This window comes from Mugil cephalus, chromosome 18, assembly GCF_022458985.1.
Source record: "Mugil cephalus isolate CIBA_MC_2020 chromosome 18, CIBA_Mcephalus_1.1, whole genome shotgun sequence".
Lineage (NCBI taxonomy): Eukaryota > Metazoa > Chordata > Actinopteri > Mugiliformes > Mugilidae > Mugil > Mugil cephalus.
The window spans coordinates 17,686,801-17,712,691 of NC_061787.1; the positions used below are offsets into that span (position 1 = coordinate 17,686,801).

At 42.8% G+C, this 25,891-nt stretch overlaps 1 protein-coding gene across 9 annotated transcripts in view; it reads right to left on the bottom strand.

The window, feature by feature from the left end:
* The window catches only part of ntng1a (netrin g1a), a 105,291-nt gene that overhangs the window by 33,920 nt on the left and 45,480 nt on the right, over nt 1-25,891 (bottom strand). For all 9 annotated transcript variants that reach the window (XM_047568648.1, XM_047568656.1, XM_047568652.1 and 6 more), the window contains exon 3: nt 20,304-20,947. In XM_047568648.1, the coding sequence (XP_047424604.1) occupies nt 20,304-20,947 (644 nt within the window). The remainder of the gene's footprint in view (nt 1-20,303; nt 20,948-25,891) is intronic.

The following is a 25,891-nucleotide window of genomic DNA, read 5'->3' on the forward strand; positions in this document are numbered from 1 at the left end:
ACCCACCCAGACCAGACCAGGCACCCCAACCCTGTAGCAGTGACACTCCTTGATGGCAGCAGACATCCCCAGCAGGATGCAGCCTGACACAGACACACAACTCAAAAGAACATGAAGAACAGCACCAGGTGTTGTCCTGGCCTCCAAACTCACTACACCCCAATCTGATCAAGTATCTGTGGGATGATCCACAGAGGCCCCTCCCCTCAACCCACACGACCCCCTCAGAAGGCCCATGTCCATTCTCTGATGAGTCGCAACTGTTTTAGAGGCACAAGGGAGACCTACACATTATTAGGAAGGCGGTCATAATGTTTTGTCGGATTGGTATCAGCACTAGACGTATTTCCAGCAATTTCAAAACTGTCAAAATTGCATAAGCACACTCCTCCCCTCCTCCCTCAAACTGTTCCCCAGGTGCTTGCACGGCTGCCTTATTTAAATGCACAGAACCAATTCCCTGCACGTGCGTGTGTATATATAAGACAAGGAAGCTGATTTGATCCTGTGCACTGTGCCAAGACGTCACACGTCACCTAAAAGACTATTTCCAGAAGGTCAGGACTCATTTGACAAGGGCAGTCTGCTGTTGTACATGTGCTACATGTGAGAAGAGGCAACTTTCGACCCGATTCTCACGACACTGTCTGGAACCCATGGGGCTCGGCTGTGACATTCTTCCGTCACACTGGATTAAGACTTTTGCCGCCACCATAATAACATCCATACGAGATGAAGAGACACTGACAGACTAAGAGTGGCTGCAATTAAGTCCACACCGCAGACAAAGTCAGGACCGGAATCAGTGTGCTGCGGCAGCGCCTATATTTGTGTGTGAGTGTGGCGGGCGGGGGACGCGGTGTGAAGCCGCTTCACACGTCGCCCTTTGTGGTTTAACCTTCAGCTTCTTTTAACGTCGGCAACATTTTAGTCAGTGTCCAGAAATGATAGCGCCACCGGCATAATGATGGAGGCTGCCGGTGAGGCCCGCAGGGTCTCATGCCCACCAGCGCTGTTGTGCTTCCAATCAGCACAGGCTGCCGAATGCACACACCAGAGGAGGCTCCCTCACTGCTGCACCACCAACAACTTCTTCAGAGAAAGTGCCGGGTAAACTTTCATTTAACGGCATTTTATTAGCAAACTTCCTGCAGGGATTCCTATGCAGCGCCACTTCCTATGGCAACGCCTCCACTTTGAGAGCTCAGTGGGTTGTCTTCTCCTGGCTGTCTATCAGTCTTTGTATCACTCTCTTCATCTGTCTCTCCTGCGCCCACCTATTAGTCTGTCATTTTTAACTCTGCTCCAGTATCTCCCATTAATAAATATTCATGGGGCTAAGGCGCCTTTGTTTTTGTGTGGGGCGCACAAAGTGATATTGCTCAAGGCATTATTGAGTGTGGCAGCCACCGCCTGTGAGCTAAAGGTCCTGATATGTATTCATAAAATTACCCATGAGGCTGTGAGCTCAAATTGCTACACTGGCAAATAAATAGATAAAATAAATAAATAAAGAGTGAGGAAAAAAATCTTGACTGAAGTTTTGATTCCAATTCTGTCTGAGAGCAGGCAACAAACATATTGTTATATCTGACAAGGGTGTAAAAATCTCTTGGAAATGCGGGCGGTGAAAAGATACCTTTGGACGCAAATGCATTATTTTTGTTTGCTTTGGTGCAGCAAAGCAGCCCGTTGAGACTTAACTTACCTGGAGCATTCTGTCTATGACCTCTGCAGTAATGGAATTCAGACTGACGCAGCGGGCGCCGACAGCACATCGCTCCTCCCCACCGATGGCGCCGCCAACAGCACGCGCACGAAAAAGGAAAGGAAAGCAGCGGTTCTCCGGGAAAACACCCATTTCCCTCCTAGCACCTCAGACACAGCTTCCACAACTCCATTCATCCAAGTTCATCCACAGCCATGGCTCCATTTTGCTCATCGAAGCCAAAAGTATCAGCCTCTAATTAATAGTAATTATCCACAATCCAAGCCTACAACATCCCCGATGCACAAAGCTGCTGATCCCAACAAATTGAGCAGACGAAACTCAACATGGTCCTTAAGTGGGTTAACTAAGTGAAGCAATTAAATTTCAATCTAACGCCCAGGTGTTCTCAGACACAAGCCAATTGGGTTAAACGCTCAGTTAATAAACACCTCTCTTGTTTTTTTTTTTTTAAAAGAGCATTTATTGTGCGCTGTAAATGAGCGACAACACGACGGGGGTGGCGAGGGCCAGGGGGCGGCGAGGGGGCAGCTGGTTCGGAGAATGCTACGGCGGCTTAATTATGTGTGATGAAAACGAAATAGAAACACACGAGAGGGTGGGAAAATGGTCTTGAGGTGTGTGTGTGTGTAAGTGATTTGTTGTCGGTGTAATGGTTAACTGCACACACAGAAGGGGAACATACTGTACAATATATTTGCACACACACATCTCTGTAGTGATATACACTACCAGGTTCTCCCCCATCGATATGTTGCTTGCAGCTGCCGCCTGTATCAGCTTAGTGTACCTGGTAATGTGTTACCTGTCAATTGTCTCTTCTGCCTCTTTCCCCCTTGTCCTGCAGTGCATTATGGGAAGTTGGAAGGAGCTGCTGGATATCTTAGCACCAGCTCTCCCGGGATGAACCTGAGCCCCCAACCTTCCCCTCATTATATCGCCCCCATTCCTTTTCCTCTTACCAGAGAGTAGGCAGTTTCAGAAAGGCTGTGAGGGGAAAAAGGGTGGCAGATTTTCCTCTTATAACGCCGGCCTTTGTCATCGGTTTTCAATTTGTTGACATGAGAATACAATTAATGGAAATCCACTGTTCATTATACACTGCCTGGACAAAAAAAAAAAAAAGTCATCACCTGGATTTAACAGATGAAATGAGTAGCTTTTCATTTCTTAAACAACCGTGTCGAAAGACATGGTTGTTAGTCTGTTTGAGAAGGGTCGAATCATTGGCTGCATCAAGCACAGAAAATGTCTAATGCAGAAGCAGAAACTAGAACTATCCAATGCATTATTAAAAACTGGAAGGATAGTGGGGAACCATTGTCTTTGAGGCAGAAATGTGGTTGGAAAAAATCCTGACGGATCGTGATCGATTTATTTTCACCAAACGTTTAAGTGATCACCGAAGAAAAACAACAGTAGAACTCGGGGTTATGTTCAATAGTGAAAGTAAGAGCATTTCCACACACACAACATTAAGGCAGCTCAAGGGATTGGGACTGAACAGCTGTGTAGCCTTAAGAAAAACACTAATTAGTGAGGCTAACTGGGAAAAAAGGCTTCAGTTTGCTAGGGAGCATAGAGTCTCACATAGAGCGTGAGACCTTTTTTTTTTTGGTTTTCAACTTCTTTTTTTGGCCAGGAAGTGTATATGTACAGTGCCTTAGAAGAGGTTCTAAGGACTAAAATAACATTCTCCTGGGAAAACGTGAACAACACCATACATAGGTGACCTCCACCATTTATTCCGGTGAGGTGAGATGAGGTGTGTCGTTAAACAAGTGCATTCAATCGTGCCATCACCATCAGCTCCGTTTGACTCATTTGACAAATACGCAACAGGAGAGAAACACACACACACAATAAGACATCGCAGGAAATAATTTGAGGTCGAAAAAGGTAATGATTTTCATTGCTGTTTGAGAAAAAACAACATACAGTATGCGGAAGGAAAAAAAAGACTGTGTGCAGTGGAGTCCATCCTCTACAGAAACTGCACTCATAACTCCTCAGCTGTGCTACCTGCCCGTGCTGCTCTTTACAACAGTAAGTATTGGAAAAGTGATATGCTTAAGCAGCCAATTAAGCCTTGGTCTGGCACGCACAATAGGGACCCAGCTGCAGCTACTAAAATATACTAAAATAATCCAGGACTTTTAATTATTTTAGTGATTGTTCTGCTGAGTGGACAGTCTTGCTTTTTCTTGTGCATTCCTCTAAATAATTTGTCACATAACTAACTTGACAACTTCCCACTGCTGACACAAAAACTTCCAAGTATATTTTGTGATCCTCGTAATCGCTCTGTTCTTCTCCAGTTCCATGCTTTGAGGAAAACGTGCCACCTGTCTGGATCAATCCGCCCGAGCCATCCATCTACCGAATCCTCAGCATTACTAATGTATGGAGTTGGACATGCTATCCAAGCAGGAGTCAATCAAGAGGTCTTTACTGGCTGTGACATGCCAAAGCCAGTTCAATAGAATCGACATGCTGGGCCTCACTGATACTGCTCCCGGCTAAATACTTCTGGCTATGGACCCGACGTACGCAGGTTCCATCATTGGGGAGGACAGCGCATTGCGAACGCACAAAGGCGAGATCAGACGGAGGACTGACACTGACCAATCTTGTCATTTTATAAGCGTCGACACTGCTCGGAGCTCGCAATGGATGTCACTCGCCAAAGATGCATCTGCATTGATCAGTTTGGGTCAGAGGCTAGTCCACGGAGAGGTCCGATGCTGTCTAACCTCTCCTAGTCGGTCTGTCTGTCTGTGAATGAGTCAGAGGTTACACGTGTAACCTCTCTTTAATCAGACATTTTGTTCAAATATTTAATACTGAGACATCTATTTTATCGACAATCATTCTCTGCGATGATAAATTACAGCTCGTCCTCTCAGTCAAATGTTATCAAATCTTTCTGTATCACATAATTTTATATAAATGTGATTTGCTGCTCATTCATTTTGCAACTAAGTGTCCAATATTTATTAATCAGTTGAAAACAAGTTGGTTATCAATGTGTACAACCAACTTTAGGGCCTTCATAATTAGTTACGCCAATCAGTCAGTTTTGACCCCAGAGGACAAAAGCTGCATGGTCTATGGGAAAACAATATGAGAATTAAATGAAAAGCAAAAAGAATAGAAAATAATAAAACAGTCACTTTTTTTGAAATTGTCTTCTGTTTTCTTCCTGCCTCTTGCTAGCGCCACTCGCCATTAGACTCTGGCAACCCTCGTCTCTGTCACTTAATCCCGATATCAGGAGCAGATATTTCCCCTGGCAACGCCCACCAAGGGCCATAATCTGAGACCAGGGTAGGACCCAAAGAGCAGGTTTAATTACAGAAAATGTTGGCAGTTTCCCATCTAGCAGAGGGGTTAACTCTGAGAGCACTTAGCGTCTCTTTTCCCGCTTAAACCCTGGGTCATTAGTAGCCCGCTGCCTTCACTGCTCCGCTGAAACCAAGAGCCCCTGATAGACCCGGGAGCCAAACGATTCCACTACATAAAATATGCCTCCTTGTAATTAATGAGGAGCATGAGATGTAAGGAGTTGCTTCAAAATAGGGAGTGCAGGTGTGAGAGACGGAGGAGGAGAGATATTGGGGATTTGGAGAGAATAAATGGGTTTGTGTGTGGAGAATGAGCAGCAGATGGATTTTGGTTTTGCAAAATAACACAAAACTTACAGGTTTTGGAAATAATGTATTTCAAGGCACTGGAACAAATGGAACTTTCTGAAAATGGTTACTGGGAGAGATTTGTTAGTTCAGACTGACAGGTGCAGCAGAGGATGGAGGTCTATTTGTCACTTAAGAAAGAATCTTGTAGCCACATTTTATACTATCAGTTTTTTAGTTTGAACCATTGTTTTGTTACCTCACTCAGTTTATATTTTGTGGAATGTAGTTCTATTTTAGTTATTTAGTTCATTTGATGATCATTTGGTGGGCAATCAGCTTTAAGGCTCTCTTGAGTCAGGTATTATTTGCCTGTATTTAACAGAGAGCCACGTCACACATCTGAACAGGCAAATTAAAATTGCGCATTTTGTCCAATGCTGCACACCTTGAAACATATTCCTATGGGAAGAGGGAGATATATTTGCTATTCAACGTGTGCGAAAAACAGGTGTAAAAATTGCAGTCTGTGTGTTTCACAGGCCAGAGAAACCAGAGACAACAAGCCAAAACAAGCTTAACACCATCAACATGTCAGCTATGAAACGCAGTAAATGCCAAGAAAACCTTTTGAGTGACAGAAACAGAAAATACTGGAGCAAAGAAAAAGACGCATGAAGTGTGATATATATTACCTTTACAATTTCAATCTTTCTGTATACATAAAGCAGAAACATATTTCTTAGACCACTCAACTCAATAAACAGGGGGAAATCTGATATACAGCTCTCGGCACAAATTCAGAAAGACTGAACTGGTAAAGATAGTGATTTTATTTTAATTTTTTTTTTATTTTTTAGTATACAACAGATTATTATATAACCTGTAAAGATGGACATTATCAGGCCTTGTGCTTTGCATTTAAAAAGAAGGACCTCAATTGTTGCCATTTTGGTGGAGGTGATGATGATCAGGCAGCTGGTTCAAAGTCCAAGAATCTGTACTACATATGGCTACAACATCAGCATAATTGGTCAACAGTTTTCTGTAATTGCACAGCTAAAAGCTAGTCAGCGGCTAATAAATGCTGAACTTTTATTGAAATCACTGCAACACATTAGAAGGAGTAGGGCGACAGCAGCGTGTCATTACATATCTGGGAAGCAGCGCGTCCGACTGCAATTTATGCCGGAGCATAAATCTATGCCATTCAAGTAAATAGAGGACGAGACAACTTTTTTCCACCAGCCTCGAAGTAGTGTGGTACCTCCGAGAACTGCAGGTACACAAGGACAGCCAGGGACAACAGAATTAGAAAGCCTCCACTCAAGTATATCAAAGAGATGGAGAAAAAAGCAGCCCCTCATGGTACACATGACCATATCACCAGTGGTTATGGGAGCCTGCCCGACAGATGGAAGGGCAACACAACTGTCACTCTGCTGTCAACAGACATGGGGGTGGAGCCTATGTCCCCAGTTATCAGGTACTTCAGTGACACCAAGAGGATGGAACCTGTGAGCTGTCCAGCTGTTATCCAGAGTTACACTGCCAACATGGGGGGCATTAATAAGAGTGACATGGTGGTCCACCAGGTGGTCCTGGAGGTGGTACATGAGATTGTTTGCATTCAGCAATGATGTTAATCTGACAAATGCCTGCGTCATCTACAGGTGGGACTGTAAGGTCTTTTCTGTGAATGGAGTATCTCTGAAAATTTTCAGTTATGGACACCCATGTCTTCCTCCAGAAGAAGCTCGTCCTGCCCGGGTATACCATGGGCACAACCCAAAGGAGAATGAGTGGGTTGATGCATCCCCCATTCCCCCTGTACATACTCGAGACCAAGAAGTACTGCAGCGGGAAAGGCAACATTATCAGGTCAAATGTGGTCTGCAAGGACCACCTCTGCAACACTACGCTTAACTGCCTCATTAGGGCCCATAAAGCAGGGGTCTTCAAGGGTTTTTTTAGCCATGGACCCCAAACTGATGAGAGATTAAGTAGGGACCCCCTACCTACTATATGGGTTCCATGTTAAACTCGATCTAGTGCTATTTATAATATTATTATCATCATTTTGCATTCAATATAAAGCTATAGCTCAGATAATACACAGATTCAAATATTGATTTTTTTTTTATGTCAAACATGTGCAACAGTAGGGTAGTTGTGCAACTGCCATAAACATAAACATACCTGCCTGGTATACACAATTGACGGATAAAAAAAATAACTGACTCTCTTGGCCAATTGCAGGGAATCTGGCCGAGGCGTTCTGTGTGAAACAGTGCGCTGCTGAGACAGCTCTTGTATCAGATGTGAATGAGTGAAGTGACTGAAAGATAAAGTCTTCAGCCTCCATTTATCCCTTCACTAAAATATGCTGGATTCATATTAATTTATATTTAAAGAAATGTAAATTTGTGGGAAAATTAAAAAATATATATAAAAAAATGTCTAAAAATGTTTCTTTCACTTCACACGCAAGTGCTTTTCTAGTATTTTATATATATACTTGAGTGTAACTTATATCGCTTATGGGCAAGAAACAATATAGAGTATTTCACTGACCTCACTGTCACCAAAGTAAAAAAAAAAAAAGTAACACTGATGTGGGACTCCAGACTCCAGCTCTGCCCCCACCACAGAGCCCACCTTCTGTATCAGTTAGTCAAGCCATCACCTGACATCATAATCACCACTGTCTTCAGCCATCAGCCCACATCCACGCGAGTCATCGTGCACTAGTGAGTAACATTACCTTGGCGAAGGAGCAAAGGTCTGTAAAACTCTATACAGCACTTTTTCTTTGTTTGATTGTATTCTCCTCCTCCTCCTTTGTCAGCTGCGGCTCTATTGTACAAGCCCGTTCTGCTTGAAGGCTAGAGCACCATCGGACGGCCATACATAATGAGCGCCTGCATTCATCGGCCTCCGCAAAAGATAACTCCCTCAGAATCGCTTTTCATGACTCAATGATCCCATTATCAGGCGGTTTTTATTCATCACTCCCCGTCGTCTTCAGATCAGAATCAAATATCTCGCTTGGGGAGGTTTAGGATCTTACCACATCAGCGCTGTCACCGCGTGTGTGTTTGTGTGAGCACAAGAGATGAATTAGACAAACAGAAACAGTATGATGATGCTGTCAACACTTCTGCCTCTGTTAGAAATGCTGTCTCTGCTTCAGCCTGTGACAGGGAAACACTACCATATGGTGTTTTCTTCACTGACGAGGCCCTCTTCTCATGTCGCCCATGCCGATATGGCTAGCTCAGTGGGAGTTCTGAGTGATGAGAGGATAGCTAACTCTTTGGTATTTCAGGCTGTGTATCACTGAAGAACTCATCATCGCTTTCCATCACTTAGGTCAAAGTGAGCAATATACAGTAGCTACCCTACAAGTTGTTGAGTTTGTTAGCACATGGTGCCATCGATGCTCACTCAGTCACCAAATATTAATGTTAAGAGATCATAGCTCAGTCTGTCAACTTTTATTGGCCTCTAATCAAAAGAGACAAGTTTAATGGTAGCAGGGCTGTTTTAATTTCAACTAATAAGTTCATCCAGACCAGAGTCTCTCAACTTATGAAATGGATTTAATGAGAAGATGATGCATTTTAAACCTGAGATAGCAGTCTGATTCTAACAAATCATTCTCTTTTGTTTTAACTGACAACATTATAGCAATTCGACGGCAAGGGTGGTGTATATAATTTTTGGCATCTTAATGGGCAGCAGAAACAATTCATTTGAAATAGATAAGGTACACTTCTTAGGATATATTTGCTTTATTACTCATCTAGATTCCTGCTGCAGTGACTGAACGTTTGACTTGATTCAGCGCAAATAAATCCACAGTTGGTGACAGATGTGTGAAGGAACAGTAGAAAGATATCTTCTAGAATGTCAGAAACACAGGTAAAAAGTGTCAAGAATGTGGTTTGAATTTTTAGAAATCAAAGACGTTGCACCAAATCACAGATCGCGCAATTTACCTGCTTACAAAACTTAAATATTTAAAATTGTAGGAGGAGAAGAAGTGATTTCTGTTTTCCAGATGCCATTCACTATGTGCCAATAGTGGTGGTGGGAGGCTGCGAGTGAATGAGAGGTCAACGAGATGATCAGTCATGAAAACCTGACAAGGGGGGCCCATTATGAGGGCGGGCCGCGGTCAACGAAGACGGGGGGAGACGCGGCGAAAAAGGCCTCTCCATTAATGAAATGGGTCAGCGCATGAATGTTGAATGTGTTCTGTCGACGGTGAGGAAGAGAAAAATGCGTCTGGTATCAGAGCCGGAGACCCGTTTTCTAGCACAACGGAGGTAATTGTCTACTCTAGCTTGAAGCTAAAAAACTAAACAAAAAAGGCTTTATGAGAAATCAGATCGGAAAATGGCTCATTGTGCCCATTAGTTTCAATGTAACGACAGCAACATATTAACATATTTATCACACAGCCTGTATTATATGTGTATAGTGTATAGGTGTTTATGTCTGCCTCTTTTAGACTGAATTCCTGCCCATAGTAGATTTGGATTTATGTGATATTATGATTTATGTGCTATGTGATAGATATTACCTGAGGGATGTATTTCCAGACACACAGACACTGCGTCTAATTCATGGAAATACTGGATGTGATGCCACCGCATCCTATGTATATGTAGACCAGTGGAGCATGACTTGTCTCGTCATGTGGGTCACATCAGCAGTCTTCCAGTCCAGGACATAAATTCAATTGGTTGTGCTGGCTACTACTAATAATGGTAAACTCACAGGGTGAGAAATCAATGCAGACACAATTCTGCATTATCAGCAATCTAGCACTCGAGGAAACAAGCAGTATCAAGCCCGAGTGTAAAACTTCATCTCCCGAAGTGAAAAATGAACGCTGCTTCTTCCCCGGGAACAAGAGAGGGATTTGTTGAGGCGACGCGCCTCCCGTCCTCTGCTCTACTGATAAAAATCTTTCATGTCACTTGTCGCTTTGCTCCTCATATCTCTGGACTCGCTTGATTCCTCTGCCTGCGATAAATAGGAATTGCGGATTGGCTTGTACACCTTCTCTGGATTCAGTGTTCATGGTGGCTTATCACTTGATTTTGTTTGTACATAAAGCTTTCAGAGTACTTCGTTTTATTTTAAGACTGAACTGCGCTGTGCTGTTTCTCCAGTGTTCCCAGAGTTTGTTTTCTGTATTTGTCATCACTGATATCACGGTTCAGAACGAACCTTTTTATTAGGCCGTATGTCCAGATGGCTTCATGTATATAAAAGAGGTATGTTTTTACTTCTCTTAGTTATTAAAATTATTAAAGGAACACTGTGGTGTTTCTTGCCACTAGTTGTGCTATTGAACCCTTCTGTTACATATGGATCTCAATTTAATTTTGTACGACAAAATTAATGTAAAAATTTGTGTTTGACCCACACTTCCACGACAGCCTACATATGTGATCTTTATACTACTTGACTGCAGGTGGCCGCTCTATTGTTTTGGGTGTGTATAGACTTATACGCACCCAGAGCCATAGTTCACCCAGGGAAATAGTTGCATTGTGACTCCTTGCAATCAAGAGCAAAGATACACTCTTTTATATCTAAGGTTTTAAATTTGTTTTAGTTCAGTGGGTTGAGAAGTATTTAATAATAATATTATCAATTAGCATCAACACCGTGTATTTTATGAAGCAAAAACACCATCTGATTAGAGAACAACTGATTTAAGAAAAAATGGGAAAAAAATTAATATAATGAGAAGCTTCTCACTTCTCTAACAACCATGTGAAAAGACACATCCTGTGGTTGTGGAAAAGATGTTTTTTCTTTCTTTCCTATCTTTTTGAAAAGGGTCAAATCATTGGCATGCATGAAGCAGAGAAAACATCTACGGAGACTGAAACAGAAACTACTAAAATTGGGTAAAGAAACGTCCAACACATTATTAAAAACGGGAAGGATAGTGGGGAACCATCGTCTTCAAGGAAAAAATGTGGCCGAAAAACAAATCCGGATTGATGGTGATTGGGAAACCACTTAAATGTTTGGTGAAATCAAATCGAAGAAAAACAACAGTAGAACTCAGGGCTATGTTTAATAGTGAAAGTAAGAACATTCACATAAATACAAAGTGAAGGGGACTGGGACTGAACAGCTGTTTAGCTTTAAGAAAACCACCCACCAATGAGGCTAACTGGGAAAAAAGGCCTCAAGGTACTAGTGAGCACGGAAGCATAAAGACTGGACTATGGAGCAACGGAAGAAGGTCATGTGGTCAGATGAGTCCAGATTTACCCTGTTCCAGAGTGACGGGGTGTCAGGGTAAGAAGAGAGGTAGGTGAAGTGATGCACTAGTCATGATCCTATTATCTAGTCAGTGCTATGATCTGGGGCTGCTGCACCTGCTCAAGTCTATGTTCAGCTACATTATACCCAAAGAATGAGGTCAGCTGACTATTACCAGGTTATTACCAGGTTATTCCATCAGTGGATTTTTTCTTCCCTGATTGTACATACATATTCCAAGATGACAATGCCAGGATTCATAGGGCTCAAATTGTGGAGGTCAATCCATGTGTGAAAATGCTCCCTGAACCACTCTTTCACACAGTCCAGACCTCAACCCCATTGAGAGTCTTTAGGATGTGTTGGACTCTCTCATCATCAATACAAGATCTTGGAGAAAAATTAATACAACACTTTTTGGAAATAAATCTTATGACATTGCAGAAGCTTCTTATCGAAACAATGCCACAGAGAATTCTGCTGTAATCAAAGCTAAAGGCGGTCCAACGAGAGGCAAAGATTACCCTGATCAAACTAACTGTACCTATAGAGATTTGTCCATAGGCGGCCTTCTTCATAAACACCACAGCAGTCATTGAAACAAGGAACAACACAAACCAGAGACTGCTATTTGTGTTATGAATATTAAAAAGAATGAAATGGCAGCAGCCCTATGACACTACAGTACAATGGATTTAAGCTGGATTGTCTTTGAAAAGGGGCAATTCAGCAAACGGTGCCTAAGCACTCAAAATCCATCCGTCTTTCATCCCATCATTTGTATGTGAGAATAGTAGGCAGCACGGGGAAAGACGGAGGAGGTTTTAAAAGGCAGTGAGAAGAATTTCTACTTGGAAAAAATATATTTCATACGTGCGAAGAAAAACATTGCGCAACTTCTTTTGCTTCACAAAAAATATTTTTTATTTTTGGAACTGTGGCCTTGGATACAAGTTTTTCAAATTTTGTTTTCCAGTCATCTATCCACATCTTTCTGGGATTCTTATTTCAAAAGCTAAATATTTCTCTCAGTTTAAAATGTTATATAAAAATATGAGTCGCAACTACTTGTACGGGTATGGATAGAAAGTATAGCACTACGTAGGAGCACTATATAAATACAAAATCACAATAAATGGCAAACAGCTAAGATACAGTAAAGCAACATTTACATTTTGGGAACACAACACACCTCTGCACATTGTGTCGGAGCAGACAGCAACAACTGTGACTGGTCCACTTTCCCCCGTTCATCTCTGATATTTTGAAATTGTGTTGAAACCAACCCAATGAACAAATCACGTACGTATGTCCACCACCTCAGATACCGAAACAGCCACTGCAGAGGAACACACACATGTTCCATCTTCAAGCCCTTTCTTCGTGTTAGATCAGGCAACACCATACTGCTAAGATTTTGCATCTGCCTCCAACAACGTGAGAAAAGAAAAAAAAAAAAAAAAAGCCCGTTGCCCAGCTGGAGGAATGCAGGGTGAAACTGCAACAGAGCTGAATGATGAAGGATGACTGAATAAAGCCAGGCAACAGTTGTTGAGATATTTCAGCCTGGATGCACCCACAGACTGACACTGCCATTGACGAACTCACGCCACTAGATTTGCCAAAAATGTACCCCAATCCTTAACAGTAGCTAATTAAGCATCTCAACTACGATTGATTGACAGGAGAAACATTACCACACTGAATATTTTTCTCCCACCATCCAGGAATATGCCCCATTCCAGTTTCCATTGTCACAGAAGGTAAAGGCGCACACGGCTAACAACTGTGGCTTCTAAATGTGGAATATGTTGCACTACAGCTGAGCTGCCATCCCACCTCATATTCTGACTTTTTTCCGAATCTCCTCTAATTTTTATTTTACCTTCACGGTTCACATGTGTTTTGCTTGGGGAGTGTTTTAGCAGCTGGGAATATCCAATTAATTTGGATGGGGATGTATTAATACTGCTCACGCACACGCACACCCACAACAGCTGTACTGGAGATGGGTACATGTTTGCACAAATGACTGTTCATGGTAAACGCTTTACATGGGTAAAGCAGTGGAAACCGATTCAACACTGTTGTTCTCACGAGTGATTTGAAAAGGAAGAAGTCAAAGCAGGACTAGAAGGGGACTGCAGGTGGCTTTGTGTGGAGACTGGTTAAAAACCCCATGAGGACTGAGGGAGCCAATAAATCATATTAGGGTTTATTTCACGCGGGGATATGTCTCTGTTTGCCAGCTCGTCCTTGCTTCCGTGCAGCTGGAGGTTGGTTGCAAAAACATTCAAATGCTCCGAAAAGCGTGCATACTGCATGTAGGGCTGCTTGGACAACAGAGATCTGATGGGCCTCATAAAGCGAGCTATCGCAGCACACAGGGACAGGGTGAGCAAAAGGTTTCTGCTCCAACTGATAAAAATTTCCTTTGAGCTTCTCAACCTGGCAGACTCAAAAGCAGGTAGGGCGTCAGCGAGAGACGAAGCCGAGGGAGGAGGATCAAAGGCTGCGAGGTGGAGGAATGGCCTGGACAGAAGTCAGAAGCGACAGGTGATGTAGGTGTTGATGGACGGAGTGAGAAAGAGACAAAGGGAATGGAGAGGCAGCTGGGTCGGCCTGAAGGCTGGCTGGCTGAGGTCTGCTGTGGATGGAAATGAAATGAGGTAAAGAGGCTCTCTGAGATAAATGAAAGTCCATATCAGGTCAAAGCAGAACAGTCCCTCATTGATGTCAAACAAGGTCTCAAGTGTCAACTCAGGGTAATAGCTACACCTGCTTTAGCTGCCAAGTGGATCTCAGTCGTCGTATCGGTAGTAAACTCTGTCATAGATTCATTTAAAGCTGGTCAAAGCAGGATAAAATCTTGAAACAGAGACACCAAAGAGGTTAGAGATAACCATAAACCTTCAAAGTGAAGAGGTATGATTTTGGCTGAAAACCTGAGGATCACCGCTTCAGAAACCGTCCTGCGTCGATCCTCTCATCCAGAGAGGCAGTACACAGCTTTTCCAAAAAGGAAATTATAAAAAATGTTGCTGCACACATTCAGTCAGAGAATAAACGAAAAGCAATGAAGGGCAGAGGACAAGAGGTCAGAGGTCATACAGTACAAGGCAATAGTAAAAATATACATGACTTATCAAGCAGTTTACGTAACAGTAAATGCACTCAAGTAATTTTTTTGCAGTTCCCCCAAATTGTTTTAGCTCTTTAATGTTTTAAGATGAAGTTATATTAAATAGTGATACATGAAGACAGTTTACAGCCGAAGGAACCAACGTTATTTTCTATTTTTTATCTCTGCATCTCTGTATATCGGAGTATATCATCCACAATAGACGTGTATGTATGTAGAAGGGGTACTACATTTTTAGCATCTGGAAATACCACAAATGTGAACAGCTAAATTAGGTCTATTGTTAGAGCCACTTTGCAGCTCCGGCCTTCCTCTGTTTCACGATTCAGCCCAGACCCTCGACTGTCACTGACCTCATTGTGCAGTAAATCTGTCAGAGTCATACATTATGTATTTTGACTTGCAGCCTCATTGACTATAGGAATACCTCACTTAGCTCGTTTTTGCTGGACCAACAAAATGCAGTTGGGTCGTTTGATAGCAGCCATTAAAATGAACATGTGGCGCGGACGTTAACAGATGGCCCAAGTTATCTGGACCAGCCGCTCGGCCTGTCCCACAAACGCGGCATTCTCCCACACAATGACTAATGCAGACTGCTGATTAAAAAAAAAAATAAAAAAAATAAGGCTGAAGTGCAGAGCGCAGTGCGAGGTAAATAGATGCTTATGGTGGCAGAGAGCGAGAAAAGGGGGGAGAGAGAAAAAGAGAGACTAAGGAGGGTAGACAAGTGGAGTGACTTATTCAAGGAGGAAGTGGGCAGCAAGAAACATGAAATTAGCACAAATAGATTATCTGTCGACTACAGGCAGGCCTAAGAGCAAGCCAAGCACTGTGGAGGGAGAAGGAAAGTGGGGAAAAAAAAGCAGATCGACTTCTTGTTTGTTCCTCCCTTAGGGGAGTTCCGATGGAGCCATCACTCACCAAATTGCTGATCTGTAGTTGGAACAGCTGTATCCAAAGCACACATGCACTAAACTACACAGCAATTAGAAAGCACCAAAAGTGTGACCCATGCACTGTGGGAGACATATCTAATCCCTTACAGATGGTATATTCATTTTTGCCTGCCTCAGATGAAAAGCTTCCATTTTTTTTTTTTTTTTTTTTTTTTTTTTTTTGCGTTTCCATTTATGAATGTGCTGTAACACTGTGGATTAGATCCAAAAAGTGTAACACTGTAGTGATAATGCTGTGGTGATGACAGGTCATCCACAATAATGCACAGCCACGCCGATATAAACTTCCAGGGCTATTATTGCACGACATGCAATTAATGAAATGAATAATCTGCCAAAAAAAAAAACAGTAGATATTCCTTTAAGTGGGCAGGAATGATGACTGCAGTGGAAAAGACGTTATGACATGTTCTGTGGGCAGTGAGAATGGGTATAGAAATGTGATTGCTACGCATGAATTTCCAGCCAGATTCAGTCCAAGTTTAAATCAATTTGCAGGAATGATTCAGTACATTACGTGAACATAATCCAACATCTTTTTAAAAATCCAAACATTTTCTTTGAGTTAGACATTTAAACCCAGTGAGCTGATCAGCGATCACTGTAAATTTAAAGAGCATGAATGTATTATTGTACAGTAATGATTTAACATAGTTGCAATGGGCAGCTTACGTAAAAGGGGTCGGGATCAATCATACTTGCCATGCCAGGAAATTATTTTATGAATTTCCTTGTTAAAATCTTGAATATGCATTACCCACAATTCAATGACCACCAAATGTTTGACTACAGGATCAGGTGAGTTATGCTAATTGTGGCTAATGTACCTCGAATACACTGGTCTGAAGCAGAAATCAAACTAAAACCAAACATCCATCCAAGGTGTCTTTCATATACTGTGTATAAATTGTTAAAATGCTAAAGGATTGTGTAGTTGACATCTAGAGAGAATATTGTAAAAGACAAATCTAAAACCACATCTGACATTAGAGTGAACATAAACAACAACAAGTTCTTGTTAAGTGAAACGAAATTGGAATTCATGTGTGCTTCCTGGACTACTTTCAATACATCGATAAAAAGAAGAAACCGTAAGAAGAAAATTTGAGTCCTGTAAATGGTCTGAGATTTTTTCTGCAGTAGTGGGATTCTTAGTGCTTTGCCGTGTTTCGCATTCACCCATGAACACATGAACCACAGGAGGAGTCCTCCATGCAAGGGGCTGGTCTGCAACTTTGGTGTGCTACGCTGGAGAAGTATCCTCGGGCACTGACCCCAAACACCACTGGGAGCTTTCAGAGGCAACAGGCCTGTTCCTGTTTCCTGGAGTTCGGAGACTTTGGTTTTAATTCTCTCTGGGCCTGTAGTCCTTGAACACACAAACGGCACAGACTGTGAGTCGTCCACTCATATATCCTGAGATGCTGGTCCATCGTTAGCGTTTTCTCTGAACAAGCTTTTCTTTCCATGAAACTGAAGGGAATCTGGGCAAGAAAAAGAGGCCGAGCATCTAATAACCAATTTGCCACGTCAAGTGAATTACCTGTCTACCCTGCAGTCAACCTGACTGTGAACCCAGGTTTTTTCTTGCCTTCCCTAACGCCCCTCACTGCATTTATGGTTTTGAAATGGATTCATGACTCCTGCAGGCACATATTACACTGGTTAAAACACAGTTTCTTTCCTTACTCGATGTCTTGTGTTACGTAAACAGGGCAGCAACAAACTCAAAATCGAGTTCACGATGTGGGCTTGAATTATATTTTATCCATCAACAGCATGTGTGTGTGTGCACAAGTAAAAATCATCTGTTGCCAGGTTAGGAGGTTATTTAAATCTCTGTCCTAAAAGGACCGTCGTGGTAGATTTTAGAAATTAAAAACCATGACAGTGATTAGGAAACAACAAAGTGCCAAAAATGCCACCTACAGTTCCTCCTGTTAGCTGAAATGTTTGGTTGGGTGGTGGGTAGCATTTTTTTGGGTGGAACTGAAGTTGATCTCAATCAACTGTACATATTAAGGCAGAGACTCAATGCACTTCGCAGAGTGGGAAATGGAAGGGGGACAGATCCCCGAAAGACAGAAACCAAGAACCAGAAAGAGAGACTTCAGTAGTCTGAATGTTCTCCAGCTTTAATTACACTGTATTGATCACAGACAGGAGGGGGGAAAGGGATGGAGGAGATCGAGTAAGGGGGAAGAGACAGTGGAAATAGCTGGCTGCAGTTACTGTAAAGCATGTAAAAAGAGAGAGAGAGAGAGAGACGCAATTATTCCAAAGTCATGCAGTAGATAATTAGAAAATCCTCCCAACTCCATGCTTTTCCCTCCACACACCCATTTAGCACTGCTGATACCATGAAACAGTAAGGGCGTCAAATTCATTTAAGTCGCCTGTATGCATTGTTCCATCCATCTCACAGCTCCATGCCTGGTTTGATTTGAAATTGTCTGAATCGATTTTCTCCTCCTAGTGCCTTTGTTGCGGTCCTTCCTTGTAATCAACTATAATAGAATGGTCATGCATGACACCCCTTGCTTCCCCGTAGGAAGTTTAGCCACATGCTACAAATGCAAAGAGGACTACTTCTGCGGAATTGTGCTTCTTCTCCCTTTTCTAGGTCGACCTACTTTGACGAAAAGCTTAGGTTCCCTTCTTTGTTTCTCGGGCTGTTGTGGCAAGGGCAGCAAATCTTGCAAGCTCTCACCCTCACCCATCATCCATGCGTCTGGTAGCCGAGTCCAGCACAGTCAAATATGCCAGATTCAACCTCGCTGGCCCTGCAAAATCTCTCCCGGCGAGTCTCACAGAACTGCATTCTGGGGTTAAGAAGCTTATGTCTCGTATACGACGCATGGAGAAAAGGGGCTGTGCAGTGATTCGCCATGGGAGGGGGAAAAGGAGAGTGAAGCCTCTCTGTGTAGAGTGTATCTCATTATGGCTGAACTGTGTGTTACCTTTGGTAAACAGTGGGGAACATTTCTCAGGCGAGCGTCACTCTAAAAGCAGCAGGCTGGTAAACGACCACGGCCCGATGGTGCCGCAAAGCCATTGCTCAAATCTACAGCCCCACAGGGATGCATGAGTTTGGTCATGATTAGTCTGATAGAATAAATAATCTACGCTTGTGACAGCCCCCTTTATTTGGGCGTGTGTTGAATGAATGCCTCGTCGGGCTCTTTTGTGTTAGTAAATTCCCTCCAGTTATTTTTTGCTGAATGACCTTCTCAATCACAAGAAAAGTCAAAAATTCAATTTCTGAGCGAGGCATTCATTATCAAAGCCCCTAGCGCTCAAGGCTACCTGCCCATTTACTTTGCATTAGAGGGATGTCTAGAATGGTTGTACTCAATTTTAAAGACATTCAGGAAATCAACAAATTAGAGATTCGTTATAATACTTGAAGGCATTTGACAATATTACCGTAAATACTGTCATAGCTGCCAAATACCGTATTAGCCAGCGTAGGATGAAATGACAAGTGATGTCTTAACCCTCATACTGAAACCCTTGATTTAGTTACACACACACACACACACAACTACACTGCTCAGAACAATTCAGAAATGTGTGCTACGACTGAACCGCACACCACTGATGTTTCTATTTGCAGTCATCTTCCCAAGTCTATCTTCAGGCAGAGGCAGCGCTGTGACATAACCACAGTTGTGAGCCACGGTCTGGCAGCCTGACTTCCAACACTTCTACCCATTCCCTCGAACTGTTGTGACGTTCCGCTACTCTGCGCTTCTGTACCGCGAGCCTCTCATGTGTGAAGAGCAAAACAAGAGTAATTAAATCTTCATTCCTTCACCCCCACAACCACATTCACATCTGTTAAATTGAAAAACCACACAGTGTAAAACAGATCCACTTAAGTCTATGCCCCAGTGACTCGTGTAGTGGCGTTGAGAAGCGGGGGAAGCGTTTGTCGGTCCTTCCGCTAACAGTATAATGGCATCTTGTTTTCATGTTATATGACCCTCTGTGGATCCTGTAAATCAAACACTAATTACAGTGTGCAGTGACCTGACGGCGGAAACGCTACATCTGATGTCTTCCACGGGCTAAGAGACAGCTGAGTGAATTCGGCGTTCAAAACAGAGTGCTTCAGCAAACCCTAAGCAGCTTGGTTAATTAAGACATGCTGACAACTGGTGAACTCTGCACATTGGTATGGATCCACTGCCTAATTGGAAAGAATGTCCAACGGTAAACACATTTTTCTTCACTATTGGTTATTTGTACTGTAGGTGCAATAAAGCCAGAGAAAAACACTGAGGTATCAGTCTGGAAACTCCATTTTACATCCTCAACACGTCTCTTCATGGTATTACACCAGAAGAAAAACTATTTGGTTGGGCCCCTCTTGACTTAAGTTCAGTTAATTAATTGCAGGTTTATATGAGAATTTGAAGCAACTGAATCATCTAAATCATTTTTGAGTTCCTAGCGTTCTGGGGCTTTGGGGTTTTACACACTTTTCCTAGCTGGTAATATTTGAATTGGCATGTGGTTTATGTACAGATGAAAATCAATCTTACCTGCCCTGAACTTTAATGTCAGAAATGGCGTAGAAGTATCTGGAAAGGTTGTTTTCATCCACCATTGTAGCTCCCGTGGCAGGCCTGAGCAGGCGGACTCTCAGATCGGTAATGGTAAAGAAGTCCCTCAGGTTCTTGGTCGTGTCCAGTTGTCCATAAAGTGAGGCCATGTTGTGGAGTCGTGGCCCGGCAAACAGCGCGAATCGGTCCTTGATCTCAAAGCGCACAGTTTTGTCGTACTTCCACACGTAGCCCCGTGAGTAGTCCTCGGTGCAGATGATGTCCAGCAGAGTATGCTGAGTCAGATCCTGCACTGTCTTGGGCTCCATGGTGAAGGCGTCCAGGCAGTCGGTGGCATAGAACTGGTAGGGCTGCCAGGTTCGTCCGTAATCTAGCGACTTTTCTAGGACCATCTGCTCGGGCCGGCCTGACTCGAAGGTGAGGACAATGTCGTCGGTCAGCTCGATGGTCTTGTTCCAAGACAGAGTGATGTTGACCAGGAGGGCCTTTGGGTACTTCTTCCATGAGGTGGACTGCCAGAAGGTTGTGGGGTTGCGGCCCTCGATGTCAAACATCAGCCCTGGAGGGTGGGCGAGCTCCTCAGTGCTGGCATCACATTCATTGTTACACATGTAAGGGTTCTCCTACATGGAGAGAGAACAGAGGAAACAAGAGAACAGTAAGAAAAGTTAGTTATATTCCAGTAGATTATTAGGAAAATCACTGGGAAAGACTATAGGCATTTTATAGGTATCTTTCAAGAGCTCCTTTCTTTTACAGTGTAACTACAAATACCACATCATGTTGTTCGCAAACAAAAAAGAAAGTCTAATTTCAGTTTCTTCACTATTTGCAAACACCTCAGGTGTTGCTCTTTCCACACAGTTAAATTCACACTTCTAAACATGCACCAGATTACAACATCTCAATCATTTCAGGAATTGCATTCACAGAAACAGACACACACATTCTCTTGCTCGTGTCTCAAATTTCTTATGTGGTTTTCAGAGTATCTTTCGCAAACTTTAAATTTATCAAGGCCCTTGCTTGAAAGAGGTCCTTCCAAAAACATTTGTCCGATTTACCACAAATCATTACCAGACTATGTTCTCTCTCCCTGTTCCCTGGGGGCTCGATCTAGCTGTCAGGGGGAGGAGGCACTCCTCCAAGAGGACCTTTCAAGTGCTACAAGCTCCAATTTATCAGGACAAGATAATCCACTACTTGATTAGGTGGGAGATGTCACCCTGTGCGTGTGTGTATGTGTGTGTGTGTGGCGATGTGGTGAGGAAACAGGGAGAGAGCAGGCCTCTGATGTAAGGCCGTCTAATGAAGCGGTGAGGCAGAGATCGAGTAAGTTAGAGGGAGAAACAGCTCCATTCGGCTAATAAGCGTTGCGAGATTTTCCTTGTCCTCCAAGGCAAGGTGACAATGAAACAGGGTTCTGTCAGGCCTCATGACTGTTGGAGGGCCCCATTAATATCCTGTCTGGACCATCCCCTGCAGGCTTCTCCCAGCACTGGACGGCGGCGGCGGCCACAGCCAGGAGGAGGAAGGAAGAAGGCTGGCAGAGGAAAATTCCACTTGGGTTTCAGTATAACATCTTATGGTGGGAGGTTAGGTGTGCCATTAACAGCAGCATCTGGTGCACCGCGTATCCACACACAGATGTGTAATAACTCATAGGCGACAGTTATGCGTGCTTAAGGCACGTGGGCAACCTCTGAAAAACACACTTGGCATGCAGGACGCTTGTCTATGTTGTGAAGCGCATTAACCGAACCACTTTCAGTCAGCGCATTATTTAATCTAAATGGTGCTTTAATATGTTTTAGAATAAGAATGTTAAAACTTTAACATTTTGATGAATTCTCTGCCTTGAAATGGGATTTTCAGTTGTACTGTACTGTGCTGTATTCTTCTACTTACTAGGGGCTGTATAGACAGTTTGTTGACCTCACTGCTGTGCCACGGTGCTTTAAGCATCATGTCGACTAGTCACTGATCACGTGACCATAACATGGACGCTTCCGAGAACAGAGGCGAGGAGCCCATTCAGTCACTGCAGTAAACTAGCACTGGTTCATCGGGTGTATGGAAACACGTCACTAAAGATGAAGCCCATAGTACCATGATGTGTCAGTCCCGAAATACAAAAACAGAGCAAGTCTTGTCAAAGATATTAGACTTTTAGTATTTTAAAGTAAGGAATACTTTTTTTTTTTTTAACCCAGTTACATTACCCCATCATGGTGCTGAGGTGCAGTCTGTTTTTATACAGGCTATACATATCTGCAGTACACAGTATGTAGTACATGACCTGGTCAAGAATGCAGAATTCATCGCTTAGTTACGTCATCGTTACGTGACAGTGGGTGTCGACTTGACTTTGATCACATAACAGCTGACTTTAAAAATTCTAATAATGTGCAACTCCTAATTCTTACACCCAGCAATTATTCTAATTTCCTATCCCTCAAATAGAAAATCTCACTTCAAGGGACAGCTGACCCAATAACCCATCCGATATTTTCCCCTGGTCTGTAGTGCCATTTATCCTTCTACCATCTTTGATGTGAGATTCAGGGTTTTGGAACTAGATGGTACTTGAACGCTTCTTCCTGTGGAGTGATTCGATTGGTGGGTGCACTCAGGTGGACGTAAAGTAGGTCCTTATTTGAATGAAAAAAAAAAAAAAGGCTTTTTACAAACTGGTGAGTTTCTCAGTTGTATCACTTTGCCGCTTTGAGCACCAGATGTTCAAAACATCATATTTTCAACATTTCAACAACACAGAAAAAAGACAAATCTCCACTTCTGTCCTGTAGTGTAAATAATCTGTGTCGGCGGTAAATGGTCCCTTTAAGTATAGAAATCTCATCAGCAGATTTTAGGATAAAAAGCACTTGAATTGCGAGTACGTCGGCCATTTGTAAAATGTTAAGGCGGAGCCAATTTCAGTTTCTTGTTAATAAGGATGTTAAACTTCAACAATTTATCAGAGCTGATATGCTCATTGGTTCTGCATATAAACCCGTACTCTGCAAAATAGCAAGAAACCATAGCAGTGAGATAAATTGAGTTGAAGAAGAATTAGTGCATTAATGCTGCCGTCAGCCCACAGCATGCCAGTGTTAGTTTGATGTACACTACTTAACACCTCAAGTCCAAAAGTTAAGCTGTAGCCTATATATTTCAGCCTGTAGAGTCTGTAGTTCTTATGGTGTCTTTATCAGAGCAACTGTATCATCTCTGAGGTCAAACTATTTGTTCCTTTATGTCTAAATGAGACAGATCCAATGGTCAGCCATTACTGCAATATCCAGGGAGGCAGACGCAAACTGCCGTCCTCACCAGCACATCTCTGCAATCAGACAAAGATGTATCAATATCGATCCCCGTGGCCAAGCGGCTGAAAATCTGCTGCGTGTAGCACCTGGCAGCCCCGGCCTGTGGTCCAGCGATCCCCCGGACACACAGGTTAAAAACCTTTCATTACCGTCTCCTCCGCTTCTCGCCTAACGACAAAATACTGCCTTTATGAAGATCAATAACCTCACGGTCTCCCAGAGAAGAAGGAGATAAAATGCTGAGTATATGGCTTCGTGAAAATCAATAGCAGATTTCTGTGTTTTACTGTAGGGCACCGCTGAGGCCTCTGCTAGCAAATTAATGGTTTGGCACACATTAAAAGAATTGACAGCGCCCGGCACGACAACAGCGGCGTTTCTGTAATTACAGAAGATGTTTCTATTAATCCCAGGGTGATGATAAGTGGCTGGGATAAGGGGGAGGGGAGGGCAGCCATCGCATATTACAAAAGCCAGCGCTGCCGTTGCCAGTGCTGACAGGTCACGGCAAATTGCCGCTAATAGAGATGCCACCAACCCACCCCAAAAAAACACACTGACTTAATGCGATTATTAGCATCGGGGTGCAGCTAGATATTGTGAGAGCACAAGCGCGTGAGTGTGCAGGTGGGCGTTCACACACCAGAACAGTATGTGGCGGTGGGTGGATTTCACAAATCATCGGGAAGCTGCTCTAAATTCATTTGGAGTAGTCCCCATTATTCTCAAACTGTTCAGGCTAATTTAGCCAACTGACTAGAGGAATAAAACTCAGCAGTGCCGCGACGTGGTGGATAATGAATTAGACTAATCTTATTCAGCTGCACCCCACAGACCAGCATTATTTATAGCGTTGAGGTCATTGGGAAGTGTTTTGGTCTTGCTGCTTTAGACATATTAGACAAGCCACTAACAAACACAGCACAGCACAAGGCGCTCACCCGGTTAAATATTTCGGGTTGCGTTAACCTAAAATGAGTCATTTAAAGGAGTAGAATATTTAAAACAATAACCTCTTCTTTAACGAGAAAATAAATCTGAACATTCTACTGCTGTTTAATTACTTCTATGCAGATTTTCACAATTTTATGATTTATTGCTGGACTTAAATGGAAATAAATATTGCACAATACATAGAAAACACCATGTGGCACTGGGGCTCTACACCGTTCAGGCATAACATTACGACCGCCTTCCTAGTATTGGGTAATTTTGTTTGTGTTTTACTATAGGAGGCACCTCAGTTTTAGCATTTATTAAAACAACTACAATTTCAATTAAATATACCCTGATCGGGCACAACATTATAATATTGTGTAGGTCTCCCATGTGCCTCCAAAACTTGTGAGTCAGAGAATGGACATGGGTCGTGTGGTGTCTGGAAGCAGAATGTCAACATCCACATGAGCGCCAGGTCCAAAAGTTTCCCAGCAGAACAATGAAGTGTCACACGGTGGTCAATGATATTTACTTTCACTGTCAGTGGTTTTAATGTTGTGGCTGATCAGTGTACAATACCATCAGTTAATGTACTTGCACTAACAGTCGGGACAGGGTGAGTATATTTAAGGACACATGCACAAAAAAGAAGAGAGGAGCAGTTAAGTTGCTGAGGTTTTGACCGTGTCCAGTTTTAAAATAAGATATGACCATGGCTGCTGACAGCCTTGGCCCAGCCACACAGTAACCACTGATGGAGGATGGGACTTGGGGGAATATAAATTTACTAACTGCAGACAAGCCATCTAGATAGATGGGCTCTCACCAATCAAACCAATGCGCCGATGAGACAGATGTCTTGGACGTGGAAGCCAGACAGAAACCCTGAATCCACACTCCATCTGCTTCCCACGGTTTGTTTCTGGCTCTCAAAACTGATCTGTGTCTCAACATAAGACAGATGAATAAGTCTTTCGATTTGATATGTTTTTAAGTTCTCTTTTTTAAAAAAAAAAAAAAAAAAAAAAAAAGGAGCTTCTTAAACAATTTAAGCTGCCACAGGAAAAAAGTGCTGACAAAAGCTGCTGGAGCACGTCCTGGTTTGCATTTTGGACAAAAGAGCACTGACGCTGGGCCATTTTTATCCTTTACATGTTACTTTATATGAGTTCTATTCATCTTGATTCATGCCAAGAGGAAAATGAATTCAACTTGGAAACTACACTGTCAAAGCGGTTAAACGAAGGTTAGTGACACTGTTGGGCCACTCTGAACTTCAGCGCCTCACTAAAGAAAATA